This window comes from Eretmochelys imbricata, chromosome 1, assembly GCF_965152235.1.
Source record: "Eretmochelys imbricata isolate rEreImb1 chromosome 1, rEreImb1.hap1, whole genome shotgun sequence".
NCBI classification, from domain to species: Eukaryota; Metazoa; Chordata; order Testudines; family Cheloniidae; genus Eretmochelys; species Eretmochelys imbricata.
In genome coordinates, this window is record NC_135572.1 from 281509042 (window position 1) to 281523178 (window position 14137).

The window sequence follows — 14137 nt, forward strand, 5'->3', positions numbered from 1 at the left end:
AAATGCTGTTCAGTGGACCGAAAAGTGTCAGAAGGCCTTTAACAAGCTTAAAGCAACACTCATGTCTGACCCTGTACTAAGGGCCCCAGACTTTGACAAACCGTTCCTAGTAACCACAGATGCGTCCGAGCGTGGTGTGGGAGCAGTTTTAATGCAGAAAGGACCTGATCAAGAATTCCACCCTGTAGTGTTTCTCAGCAAAAAACTGTCTGAGAGGGAAAGCAACTGGTCAGTCACTGAAAAAGAACGTTACGTCATTGTCTATGCTCTGGAAAAGCTACGCCCATATGTTTGGGGACGGCATTTCCACCTGCAAACCGACCATGCTGCACTGAAGTGGCTTCACACCGTCAAGGAAACTAACAAAAAACTTCTTCGGTGGAGTTTAGCTCTCCAAGATTTTGATTTTGACATCCAACACATCTCAGGAGCTTCTAACAAAGTGGCTGATGCACTCTCCCGTGAAAGTTTCCCAGAATCAACTGGTTAAAATCGTCCTTGAGATGTGGAAAATATTGTTAGTCTTTATGTACTTGGTAATATATTTAGAGATGCATGTGTCTTATTAACTCTGTTTTTCCTAGAGCTCCAGGAAGAAATCCCAGCCAGTGTTTCACCCTAGCTGAGATTTGGGGGGTGTGTCATAAATATAAAGGGAAGGGTAAACCCCTTTGAAATCCCTCCTGGCCAGGGGAAAGCTCCTCTCACCTGTAAAGGGTTAAGAAGCTAAAGGTAACCTCGCTGGCACCTGACCAAAATGACCAATGAGGAGACAAGATACTTTCAAAAGCTGGGAGGAGGGAGAGAAACAAAGGGTCTGTGTCTGTCTGTATGCTGGGCCTTTGCCAGGGATAGACCAGGAATGGAGTCTTAGAACTTTTAGTAAGTAATCTAGCTCGGTATGTGTTAGATTATGATTTCTTTAAATGGCTGAGAAAAGAATTGTGCTGAATAGAATAACTATTTCTGTCTGTGTATCTTTTTTGTAACTTAAGGTTTTGCCTAGAGGGGTTCTCTATGTTTTTGAATCTAATTACCCTGTAAGATATCTACCATCCTGGTTTTACAGGGGGGATTTCTTTATTTCTATTTACTTCTATTTTTTATTAAAAGTCTTCTTGTAAAAAACTGAATGCTTTTTCATTGTTCTCAGATCCAAGGGTTTGGGTCTGTGGTCACCTATGCAAATTGGTGAGGCTTTTTATCCAACATTTCCCAGGAAAGGGGGGGTGCAAGTGTTGGGAGGATTGTCCATTGTTCTTAAGATTCAAGGGTCTGGGTCTGTAGTCACCTAGGCAAATTGGTGAGGCTTTTTACCAAACCTTGTCCAGGAAGTGGGGTGCAGGGTTTTGGGAAGTATTTTGGGGGGAAAGACGCGTCCAAACAGCTCTTCCCCAGTAACCAGTATTAGTTTGGTGGTGGTAGCGGCCAGTCCAAGGACAACGGGTGGAATATTTTGTACCTTGGGGAAGTTTTGACCTAAGCTGGTAAAGATAAGCTTAGGAGGTTTTTCATGCAGGTCCCCACATCTGTACCCTAGAGTTCAGAGTGGGGGAGGAACCTTGACAAATGGTTTTCATCAACCACAGATAAGTAGATGAGGGAAATAATAAGCTAGGGATACTCCCACAAGCTGTGGGCTCCACTCCATCCATTCTTCATCCATTCAACCCAGCTCTAATGACCAGAAAGTCTGATCCAGAATGAAATATCTTATCTTCTGGACATGGGCGTGAGTGTGTGTTCCCTCAGAATAAAGTTTCTCCAGATTTTACTGTCTTCTTCACTGTACAGAAGTGCACAGGGGGTATTTAAGCTGTTCTTGACATCAAAAGTGGATGAAGAAAATGAAGTTTCAGAAGGAGACCCTGCCCACCAATGTCATCGCTGTCCTGGGGGACTTCTTTACTTCAGTAGATCTAGCAGATACGTATTTTCATATCCCCATCAGACAGTGTCACTGCAGACGTCTGAGGGTTGCCTATGGCAGGAAAGATTATCAGTACCAAACTCTCCTATTCAGCTGGTCATCAAGCCCCAGGGTTTTTACAAAGATGATGTTGATGATAATAGCCACAGCCAGTGAGGTCACAGTGAACTCACCTGTACCCTTTCCTGGACAACATCCTGATCAGAGTTCCACGGCAGTCAGCAGCACACAAGGGCTATGTTTCAGACCCTCTTCAGATCTCTTCCAGGTGCATGGCTTCATCATAAACACCAAGAAAAGCGCTCTGGTTCCACCCAGGAATTTATTTTCTTACTCCAGTGCTGCAGACATATCTCTATGCCTTGAATTGCTAGGACTCCTTGTGCGGTGTATGAGGAACACTCCATAGGTGCAATCATGCATCAGAAGTCTTCAGCCTTTGTACTAAATGTGTGGGACCACTCCCCAGAACACATAAAATATCAAGTACAAATTCCAACATATGTATTCAACTCCTTACAGCGGTGGTCAGCCCATGGCAATAACCCCAATGATATGCTCATCTGCCTTACAGATCCTTTAGTCCTTACTACTGACTCCAGCCTAGAAGCCCGGGGAGCTCACTTGAAGACCCAAATAGCACAGGACCTCTAGACTGAAGTACTCAAGCAGCTTCAGCTAACAGCCTGGTTATTGAGAATGAGACATTCTAGTACTTCTGTCTGTCCTCCACACTCATTGACTGCTTTCATCTAGCAGAGTCTCAATACTAAAGCGTACTCCTCTGTCTGGTCAGGATTCAACAATTCATGCCAGGAACACAATGCAAATCTCAGAAATCCAGGAATTCCAATCATTCTAGACTTTCTCTGCTCTTTCTCTGCATGTTATTCACAGGATCCTCACACTCTCTGCAGTCAATCCACGGGTGGCCAGAGTCCTTCAAGCAGTCTGATTAGCCAGGCCACTCTTCCCAAAATGAGACTTTCTGCTATTTCTGTGCGCCCTGACAAGCCTCTGATTTCAGCGTTAGCCTTTTATTTATCCATAAGACTTATTTCTTAATAGCAGTTACATCTGCCAGGGGAGTGCCTGTGCTGGCACCCTTATCTATACAGGAGCCTTACTGCATGTTCCATGAGGACAAGGCGATACTCAGGACACCAGAATCCTTTCTTTGAAGGTAAGCTGTTCCTCCCACACTTCCCAAGTGTTACTCGCACAATATAGGGCACCCCGCCTATATCCTTCCAAGGGCTCAAGATGTGACCCTGTCAATTTAGGCACCCCAACTTTCCCTACCAAAGGATCAGGGTGTAAGGCACCTACCCTTTCCCACGGGGCTCAGGGAGAAACCTGGCCAATTTAAGTACCTGCCCTTTCCCATGGGGATCAAGGCTCTACGGATCTGCAAGATCTTTTCCCAGTGAAAGAGCCTTACACAGCTGTGCTCTAAACAACTATTTCAGGGGTTGGCAACCTTTCAGAAGTGGTGTGCCAAGTCTTCATTTATTCACTGTAATTTAAGGTTTCGTGTGCCAGTAATACATTTTTAACGTTTTTAGAAGGTCTCTCTCTCTAAGTCTATATTATATAACTAAACTATTGTTATATGTAAATAAGGTTTTTAAAATGTTTAAGAACCTTCATTTTAAAATTAAATTAAAATGCAGATCTTATAAGTTTAGTATGATCATTGCCCTTGCTTTTCCTTACTGAGTTTTCCAATGTCTGCAAATAGATTATCTTCTTTGGGGAGAGAAAGGTTCCATTCATCCAGGACGGCGGCCGGTGTCCCGGACCGGTGGCTGGTATCCTGGACCAGCGGATGGAACCCCAGGCCAGCAGCGGGCCAGCAGATGGAACCCCAGGCCGGCAGCAGAATGCCACTGAAAATCAGCTCACGTGCCATAGGTTGCTGACCCCTGATCTATTTATTAGCAACACACACAGAATACATATACCAAGCAAACTTCTTATGCTCATCACTCCCAATATAGACAAAGTTCACCCGATCGCCAGTCAGGATCCACTCATCTGGGGGTTTCTGGTGATGCCTATGCATGTCACTGTTGTGCAGAGAGGTCAGAGTTCCAGCAGCTTGATGCTGAACTGCAGTCCAGAAATGGTTCCCAAAGAGCACCGTTTTTCATTTATATTATATAGGTACAGCTAGCTACCTCCTTCAAATGCACTAAACCTATCACATTATACCACATCCCTAAATAACAAAAAATTTTACCAATTACATACTGGCACCTATGTGTCCTCCTTTCTGCCCAAGTTTTTTTTTACATTTTATCTTTCATGCACAAATTGTAACTTAATTGTGACCTTCTCCGTTTATGAAGATGGTCAGCATAAAAATGCTGGTTAGAGCTTATCTTATCATTTGTTGAATCTCTTTCTGTATCCTCCCTAATTTTCCAGCGCCTGGGTGTCTCTACTTTACCAGGGTGGTGGCTACAACACTTGTTAGGAACATTCCTGAGGTGTGGGTGCTTTATCAGCAGCAGAACATTCTTTTTTTCAATTTTAGTGGTGAACTCCCTGAGTTTCACCTAAAGCTGGTTTAATATTGGTGGAGGAGGGGTGGAGGAGAGTGATACTGATGAGGTCTCAGGCCTACACAAGAGGATGGGCATCCTTCACTCTGTCCAAAACAACAGCAGCCAACTAAAAAAGGCACGACATCTTACATGTCAAAAGAGCATTGAAAATCTCTCTCAAACATACAGAATCCACAAAAACATCAGGCTCCCTATTCATGTCTTTCTACCCAAAATGTCAAGTACTCAGAGCTCTCCAAGTCCTCCAACACTAGATGGATTAGACTATGTACTGTGGAAGCCTACAAATCATCAGAGGCTCCTGTCCCAGAAGAGATCAAGGCGCACTTCATGAGATCATTAGCAACTTCCTGGGTGGAACAAGCAACTGCATCCACTGCTGAAATCTGCAAAGCAGCCACTTGGTCTACAGCCAACCCCTTCATTTAGCATTGCAGAAAATAGAAGGTCCATGTTGTAGAGGCCTCCTTTGGCAGGAAGAAGATGCAACCGGTGGCCCAGAAATAAAAACAGACTCACAAAAAGTGGGGTACTTCTTTCCTACCAAACTTTTGTTTCATAACCTCCCTTCATATGTTCACTGCTTTCTACTTTCCAGATGTCCAGCACTGTGAGAGATGCTAGGCTGCAGAATGGAAAACTTCTGACTGATAATTTCTTTTTTGTTAGCAGCATCCCCCAAAATTCTAGTCACCCTGGACAGTTCATGAGTCAAAGGTCAGATATTAAGTGGAATCTTTACCATATGACCATATTCCTTGGTCTAATGTACATAGCTATTCCATTATTCCCTGAATGTTTTTTTAATAATGATGTTATGCAAATTTTTCATCTTGGGAATAACTCATCTGGCAGCAAGCCGGAGCAGAAGGGCTGTGGCCAGACGACAAAACTAAAACTCTGATCTGCCTCTGAGAGCTGCAAAGAGAGGACAGCAGCCCCATCTTTCAATAAGGGAAGGAGGAGAACCCAGGGAGGACAGCAGTCCCATCTTCAAAAAAAGGGAAGAAAGAGAATCTAGGGAACTACAGACCGGTCAGCCTCACCTCAGTCCCTGGAAAAATCACGGAGCAGGTCCTCAAAGAAACCATTTTGAAGCACTTGGAGGAGAGGAAGGTAATCAGGAACAGTCAACATGGATTCACCAAGGGCAAGTCATGCCTGACCAACCTGATTGCCTTCTATGATGAGGTAACTGGCTCTGTGGTTATGGGGAAAGCAGTGGACATGATATATCTTGACTTTAGCAAAGCTTTTGATACAGTCTCCCACAGTATTCTTGCCAGCAAATTAAAAAAGTATGGATTGGATGGATGGATGGGCTATAAGGTGGACAGAAAGATGGCCATCTTGTCGGGCTCAACGGGTAGAGATCAACGGCTCTGTGTCTAGTTGGCAGCCAGTATCAAGCAGAGTGCTCCAGGGGTCGATCCTGGGACCAGTTTTGTTCAACATTTTATTAGTGATCTGGATGATGAGATGGATTGTACCCTCAGCAAGTTCACAGATGACACTAAGCTAGGGAGAGAGGTAGATATGCTGGATGATAGGGATAGGGTCCAGAGCGACCTAGACAAATTGGAGGATTGGGCCAAAAGAAATGTGATGAGGGTCAACAAGGACAAGTGCAGAGTCCTGCACTTAGGACGGAAGAATCCCACGCACCGCTGCAGGCTAGCGACCGACTGGCTAAGCAGCAGTTCTGCAGAAAAAGACCTGGGGATTACAGTGGATGAGAAGCTGGATATGAATCAGCAGTGTGCCCTTGTTGTCAAGAAGACCACTAGCATATTGGGCTGCATTAGTAGGAGCATTGCTAGCAGATCAAGGGAAGTGATTATTCCCCTCTATTCAGCACTGGTGACGCCACATCTGGAGTATTGCGTCCAGCTTTGGGCTCCCCATACAGAAAGGATGTGCACAAATTGGAGAGAGTCTATCGGAGAGCAACAAAAATTATTAGGGGACTGGGGCACATGACTTACGAGGAGAGGCTGAGGGAACTGGGTTCATTTAGTCTGCAGAAGAGTGAGGGGGGATTTGAAAGCAGCCTTCAACTACCTGCAGGGGGGTTCCAAAGAGGATGGAGATTGGCTGTTCTGTTCTCAGTGCTGGCAGATGACAGAACAAGGAGCAATGGTCTCAAGTTGCAGTGGGGGAGGTCTAGGTTGGATATTAGGAAACACTATTTCACTAGGAGGGTGGGGAAGCACTGGAATGGGTTACCTAGGAGGTGGTGAAATCTCCATCCTTAGAGGTTTTTAAGGCCTGGCTTGACAAAGGTGGATGGGCTTGATTTAGTTGGTGCTGGTCCTGCTTGAAGCAGGGAGCTGGACAAGATGACCTCCTGAGGTCTCTTCCAATCCTAATCTTCTATGATTCTAGACATCCAGAATTGTGGGAGATGCAGCTAGCAGAAAGGAAATTTTTGATAAGAAATTTTCTGTTCTAGCCATGAATTTCCATTCTAGCAAAAGAAATACCATGGAGCAATGAAGGAGACATACACTCGGAAAAAGTTTTAGTATTTAATACTAGCCAAGAGTGAGGAACAAGTGACCAATTAGCCAAAATTATAACGATGGTACACGGAGATAAGTAAAGTCATAATAGCATTTGAAATGAAATATAGAAGTTTTGAGCCGGATCACTAATATTTCAACATAATACTAGTTTTGTTTAACCAAAGGTCTTTCTCTTTTAAAGAAATGCTTCAATTACCAAGAGAAAAGAAAAAAAAGAGAAAAAAACCCTCACTGACCTTTTGAGTCTTCCATTGAATACAGGAATCTTTTAAACCTTTTCTCAGACAGTTTGTTGGGTTTTCTATCCAACCTGGCCCAAAGATACGGCTGCCCTACAGGTTTCAGAATTAGGAAAACAACAGCTTGTTTAGATAATAGCATGCAGGACAGGATTTCTCCCATCGTTTAACATGAGAAGTAAAATATCCAGCAGTAAATATTCTATTTCCTCCTGCCTTCAAAAAAAAAAAAAAAAAAAAAGTCATATAAAAAGAGGACATATTTAAATTGAGGTTAATTTGCTCACTTGTCAGAAAACCTAAGAGCACTATGAACAGTACCTTGCTTAATATGATGCACAAACTGCTTGAAATATATATTTAAAAACCACAAAACAGATATATGCATATTCAAAATATACTTTCAGTAGAAAGCGAGAACAGGAGGAATTTTCAAGGGTTCATCAGGTATTCATTGAACCACACTTTTCCCTCACACCTCTGCAAATAAAATACTGTTTATCGGACTTTCTGAGAAAAAAAAAATTCTAATGACAAAATGCCAACCTGACTAGCCAGGTAGAATAGTTTTCTTTGGCTACCAGGTTAATTTAAACTGGATCATTTTCACCTGGACTTTAGTTTCACAAACTATACGAAAATCCAGAACAATTTTACAGATAGGTGTATCTTCTATAAAATTACAGTAAACTTACATTATCAGTTAATGCATATTTTATAGTAAAGCCATTATTTTTTTAATGAATCTGAATTTCCCAGATACAGGAATGCAATAAAATGAAAATTATGTACAACTTATGGGTACAAATCAACATGAGACGGCTGCATACAAATCTTCCGTATTACCTTTATAGGTTGTTACGTAACAGCAGGTTCCATCCACCTTCTCAGTTGGAATTGCATTGTATATATCTGCATCTAACGCCTTTTGATTTATGGTTTCAGTTGCCAAAACTTTAAATGACTGAAAAGACAACAATTATTTAAACCTCACTCCATAACTTCCTATATGGACTCTAATATATTATAATTGACATCCACAAACCCAGAATCATTTTTTTTATTCCTAGTTTCTAATATTGCCTAAGAATGCAACTATTTCACAATATATTACAAATCTGAAAATGCATCAAGGCAAAGGAATAAAACTTTCACACCTGTTGTCTTATAAAGAATAATTTAATGAGGCTGTTTCCCTCCTTTCCATTCGGGGTTTATCTTTAGGAACAACCTGCTCCCACACTTTGAAGTAGTGTGTGTAATGCAGAAGAGTTCCAGCCTAGTGCTACAGAATTTCAATAGATGCCTTTATGACATTACTATGGCAACAAAAGTTCCATGCATCATTTGAGGGACTAACTGTTCCTAAGCTTCAGTTTAGAGATGGAAGCCCTACTAGTACTAAATGATGGTGATAATAATAAACATACCAGAGTGATGGAAGCTGGTTAAAGCAAACACATTTTGAACAACATAATAAAGATTGTAGTCTTCATCTAAACCTTTCTTCCTTAAAGAATAAAGAGGTGAGTGTTCCAAGGAGTCTGAACAGACACCCAGTGGACATCGTGAAGTTGATCTTGTTTTCTGAGAGATGATGTTGGTAAGACTTCTCAAAATAGGTTTAGATGAAGAAAAATCATTTCTGGTAAAGATTACTTTTAAAATATTCTCCTGCAGAATAATATCCTTTCCCCTACTCTTCTTTAGACTGTCAGCTCTTTGGCGTAGGAGCTGTCTCTTTCACTGTGTGGTAAAGCACCTAGCACGATGGTGCCCCAATGTTGGTTGAAGCCTTTAAGTACTACTGTTATTGAAATACATAAGAAGAAAGAGCCTGATTATCTCCCTGTTTTGCACCTTCTACAGCAATCTACACCTGTGCATTATGGGTGTGAAATGCTACCTGCTCAGATTAGTACACCCACAAAACACTGGTGTAGATGAATACAGAAGGTGCAAGATAGAAAAAAGTGTGAACTTGATTCTGTCCTTTTTGTTTCAGTACACATATACTTAATCTTTTGTATTTCCACATAATACTTGACTAATTTTTTATAGTTATGCATGTAACAAGTTCTTACTTTACCCTAACCTTCTGTCTGCTTCTTATAACAGTAAGAAACACTAATTTAAGGAAGAAAGCACACTAACATAACCACAGTCAAAACAACATTAGCCCCAAGAACTTCAAACAAACAAAATGTGAAACACCAAATACCCATATCATCACCATCTTTCGGGTCTGCAGGAGATAACTCCTTGAAACAGAGGAAGGACTGAATCCTGCAAGAGCAGGGATTTCACAATACTTGCTTGCTGCGTTATAAACTCCTAAATCCTTTTAACAGGAGACTAAGAGAACCCATCACAAGTGTTATGTGACCAATTATTTCCATCAGAGTTAAGGAAGAGTGATGCCAGCAGGCCACCCCTGAAGTCACTGGGGTATATCAACCAACCAAAGCCTCAAGCAAAGACCTCCCCAGAAAGACGCCGAAAAGTGGGCTGAACAGGGATAAAGAAGAGCAAATTACCCCAATTACTTCTGAAAAAGGAATCATCATTCCGATAAGGTTTTAGCCATCAGTACTATTCCACCTGGCTTACCCGCAACCTGGTATGTGGGCAGTTCCCTATTGCTGTTTTATACAATGAAAACATGCATGAAGCCACCAAGAATCTCAAAGATGCACCAGGCACTGTTAGAGCTGGATGTGGCTGCAAGTCTCAAATACCCTTGTCCCCAACCAGACCGCTGCATCCCCTCCTCCCCAGTACCCTGAGCCCCCCAGCCAGTCCCAACATCACCCGGATACCCACCATGCCCCCTCCTCTTCCCCAGCACCCTGAGCCCCCCCAGCCAATCCCAACATCACCCGGATACCCACCATGCCCCCTCCTCTTCCCCAGCACCCTGGGCCCCCCAGCCAATCCCAACATCACCCGGATACCCACCATGCCCCCTCCTCTTCCCCAGCACCCTGAGCCCCCCCAGCCAATCCCAACATCACCCGGATACCCACCATGCCCCCTCCTCTTCCCCAGCACCCTGAGCCCCCCCAGCCAATCCCAACATCACCCGGATACCCACCATGCTCCCTCCTCTTCCCCAGCACCCTGAGCCCCCCCAGCCAATCCCAACATCACCCGGATACCCACCATGCCCCCTCCTCTTCCCCAGCACCCTGAGCCCCCCAGCCAATCCCAACATCACCCGGATACCCACCATGCCCCCTCCTCTTCCCCAGCACCCTGAGCCCCCCAGCCAATCCCAACATCACCCGGATACCCACCATGCTCCCTCCTCTTCCCCAGCACCCTGAGCCCCCCCCCAGCCAATCCCAACATCACCCGGATACCCACCATGCTCCCTCCTCTTCCCCAGCACCCTGAGCCCCCCCCCAGCCAATCCCAACATCACCCGGATACCCACCATGCCCCCTCCTCTTCCCCAGCACCCTGAGCCCCCCCAGCCAATCCCAACATCACCCGGATACCCACCATGCTCCCTCCTCTTCCCCAGCACCCTGAGCCCCCCCAGCCAATCCCAACATCACCCGGATACCCACCACGCCCCCTCCTCTTCCCCAGCACCCTGAGCCCCCCAGCCAATCCCAACATCACCCGGATACCCACCACGCCCCCTCCTCTTCCCCAACACCCTGAGCCCCCCAGCCAATCCCAACATCACCCGGATACCCACCACGCCCCCTCCTCTTCCCCAGCACCCTGAGCCCCCCAGCCAATCCCAACATCACCCGGATACCCACCATGCCCCCTCCTCTTCCCCAGCACCCTGAGCCCCCCAGCCAATCCCAACATCACCCGGATACCCACCATGCTCCCTCCTCTTCCCCAGCACCCTGAGCCCCCCAGCCAATCCCAACATCACCCGGACACCCACCATGCTCCCTCCTCTTCCCCAGCACCCTGAGCCCCCCCCCAGCCAATCCCAACATCACCCGGATACCCACCATGCTCCCTCCTCTTCCCCAGCACCCTGAGCCCCCCCGCAGCCAATCCCAACATCACCCGGATACCCACCACGCTCCCTCCTCTTCCCCAGCACCCTGAGCCCCCCCAGCCAATCCCAACATCACCCGGATACCCACCACGCCCCCTCCTCTTCCCCAGCACCCTGAGCCCCCCAGCCAATCCCAACATCACCCGGATACCCACCATGCCCCCTCCTCTTCCCCAGCACCCTGAGCCCCCCCAGCCAATCCCAACATCACCCGGATACCCACCATGCTCCCTCCTCTTCCCCAGCACCCTGAGCCCCCCCAGCCAATCCCAACATCACCCGGATACCCACCATGCCCCCTCCTCTTCCCCAGCACCCTGAGCCCCCCCCCAGCCAATCCCAACATCACCCGGATACCCACCATGCTCCCTCCTCTTCCCCAGCACCCTGAGCCCCCCCCCAGCCAATCCCAACATCACCCGGATACCCACCATGCTCCCTCCTCTTCCCCAGCACCCTGAGCCCCCCCGCAGCCAATCCCAACATCACCCGGATACCCACCACGCTCCCTCCTCTTCCCCAGCACCCTGAGCCCCCCCAGCCAATCCCAACATCACCCGGATACCCACCACGCCCCCTCCTCTTCCCCAGCACCCTGAGCCCCCCAGCCAATCCCAACATCACCCGGATACCCACCATGCCCCCTCCTCTTCCCCAGCACCCTGAGCCCCCCCAGCCAATCCCAACATCACCCGGATACCCACCATGCTCCCTCCTCTTCCCCAGCACCCTGAGCCCCCCCAGCCAATCCCAACATCACCCGGATACCCACCATGCCCCCTCCTCTTCCCCAGCACCCTGAGCCCCCCCCCAGCCAATCCCAACATCACCCGGATACCCACCATGCTCCCTCCTCTTCCCCAGCACCCTGAGCCCCCCCAGCCAATCCCAACATCACCCGGATACCCACCACGCCCCCTCCTCTTCCCCAGCACCCTGAGCCCCCCCAGCCAATCCCAACATCACCCGGATACCCACCATGCCCCCTCCTCTTCCCCAGCACCCTGAGCCCCCCAGCCAATCCCAACATCACCCGGATACCCACCATGCCCCCTCCTCTTCCCCAGCACCCTGAGCCCCCCCGCAGCCAATCCCAACATCACCCGGATACCCACCATGCCCCCTCCTCTTCCCCAGCACCCTGAGCCCCCCCGCAGCCAATCCCAACATCACCCGGATACCCACCATGCCCCCTCCTCTTCCCCAGCACCCTGAGCCCCCCCAGCCAATCCCAACATCACCCGGGTACCCACCACGCCCCCTCCTCTTCCCCAGCACCCTGAGCCCCCCAGCCAATCCCAACATCACCCGGATACCCACCATGCCCCCTCCTCTTCCCCAGCACCCTGAGCCCCCCCCCAGCCAATCCCAACATCACCCGGATACCCACCATGCCCCCTCCTCTTCCCCAGCACCCTGAGCCCCCCCAGCCAATCTCAACATCACCCGGATACCCACCACGCCCCAGCAGCTTCCTTTCCTCCCCCATGGCCAGTGGCTCCAGCACGACCCCTGAGCTCGCCCCCCGTGGGCGGCAGGTCCCCTCTGCCCCCGCGGCCCCTGCCCCTCTGCGCCCGGCCCAGGACGCCGTGCGCTCCCTCCGGCATCGCTGGGCCGGGCCCAGGCGCTTCCCGATACCTGGCGCTCCCGCTTAGCCGAGGGCTCCTCTTTCACCTGCGTCACAAACAGGCAGGGCACCTTCCGCTGCACCGAGCCCAGGCGGCTCATGGCCCCGGCTCCCCTCACGCGCAACGGGACCGAGAGCGGAGCCGGAGCCGCCTCCCGCCAGCAGGGCCGGGACCGCAGGGCGCGCGCGCGCTAGGAAACGGAGTCCGAGGGGCGGCAGCCGGTAAAGGGCCTCGCGGCCTGCAGCGGCGCCCTGCGTGTGTGGGAGTGTCCCGCCCCCCGGGGCCCGGCGGATGTTTTCTGTGCGAGAGTTACAGCCTCTCCGCTGCACAGGGACGGGTCATTGCCTCGGGTGGCCCTCTGGGCGTTACAGCCCCACACCCCCTGCCCTGGGAATGATGGGGGGGGGAGGGGTAGCTGTGTGGGTGTTACAGCCCCACAATCACCTGCCCTAGGGGTGGTTGGAGGGTAGTTATGTGGATGTTACAGCCCCACAGTCCCCTGTTGTGCGGGGCGGGCGCTAGCCTTCCGCTTTTGTGTTGCAGTCGGAGACCTTCACAGTCTGCCTCGGCCTTGGTTCAGCTCAGAAGCAACCTCAATGTTGTAAGCTGCTTCTGTTGCAGTAGCTCAGCTGCATTTTCTACATCTGTGTTGTCCGTGGCTTTCATTATCCTCTGCATGCAGTAATGTAAACGCCTCTTTACTTGCTGACTTTCCAGGCATGGAAGGGTGGATGAAACTCAGTGAAACCCTGGTTATGGGAAAAGATAGAAATGAGACATTGGGCAAATGGACAGGACTGGACTGACAACAGTGGCGGCTGGCTTCTCAGAAAGAACATAAACTAAATATCCGTCACTGGAAAATGTTGCTGGTTCCAACTTAATGTATTGTGAGGGTCCTATCCTATTTCATGTAAGAATTTCTCAAGAACTAGCATGTGCTGTGTGGTGCTTCTTTGTGGAGTGCCAATTTCCTAAACTGTTCTCAACAAGGCCTATCCAAGTACCAGGACATTTTATTATTTATTTTATGTATTTATTTTTATTGTTAACAATACCATTTTTAATATGGAGGACTGCGTGGAGTCAAGACTTCTGTGTTCTATTCCTAGCTCTCCCACAGAGTTGCTGTATGACCTTATGGAAGTAACTGGTCTGTACCTCAGTTTCCACATCTATAAAAAGTGGAATAGTACTCAATGTTTCTAGAGTGATTTG

The 14137-nt window shown here is 48.2% G+C and overlaps 2 protein-coding genes across 4 annotated transcripts in view; one reads left to right on the forward strand and one right to left on the reverse strand.

Moving 5' to 3' along the window:
• Positions 1-13160, reverse strand: part of RLIG1 (RNA 5'-phosphate and 3'-OH ligase 1) — a 30481-nt gene extending 17321 nt beyond the window's left edge. Inside the window, exons 1-3 of one of the 3 annotated variants that reach the window (XM_077832570.1) lie at positions 12966-13160; positions 8111-8228; positions 7262-7357 (exon numbers count right to left, since the gene is read on the reverse strand). In XM_077832570.1, coding sequence (XP_077688696.1) covers positions 7262-7357; positions 8111-8228; positions 12966-13019 — 268 coding nt within the window. In that variant the 5' untranslated portion in view covers positions 13020-13160. Of the gene's footprint in view, positions 1-7261; positions 7358-8110; positions 8229-9801; positions 9903-12929 lie in introns of those variants that run through there. The other 2 variants (XM_077832561.1, XM_077832577.1) reach the window with 2 other exon arrangements.
• Positions 13161-13168: 8 nt separating this feature from the next.
• Positions 13169-14137, forward strand: part of C1H12orf50 (chromosome 1 C12orf50 homolog) — a 30882-nt gene continuing 29913 nt past the window's right edge. Inside the window, exon 1 of the mRNA XM_077832542.1 lies at positions 13169-13832. Coding sequence (XP_077688668.1) covers positions 13803-13832 — 30 coding nt within the window. The 5' untranslated portion in view covers positions 13169-13802. The remainder of the gene's footprint in view (positions 13833-14137) is intronic.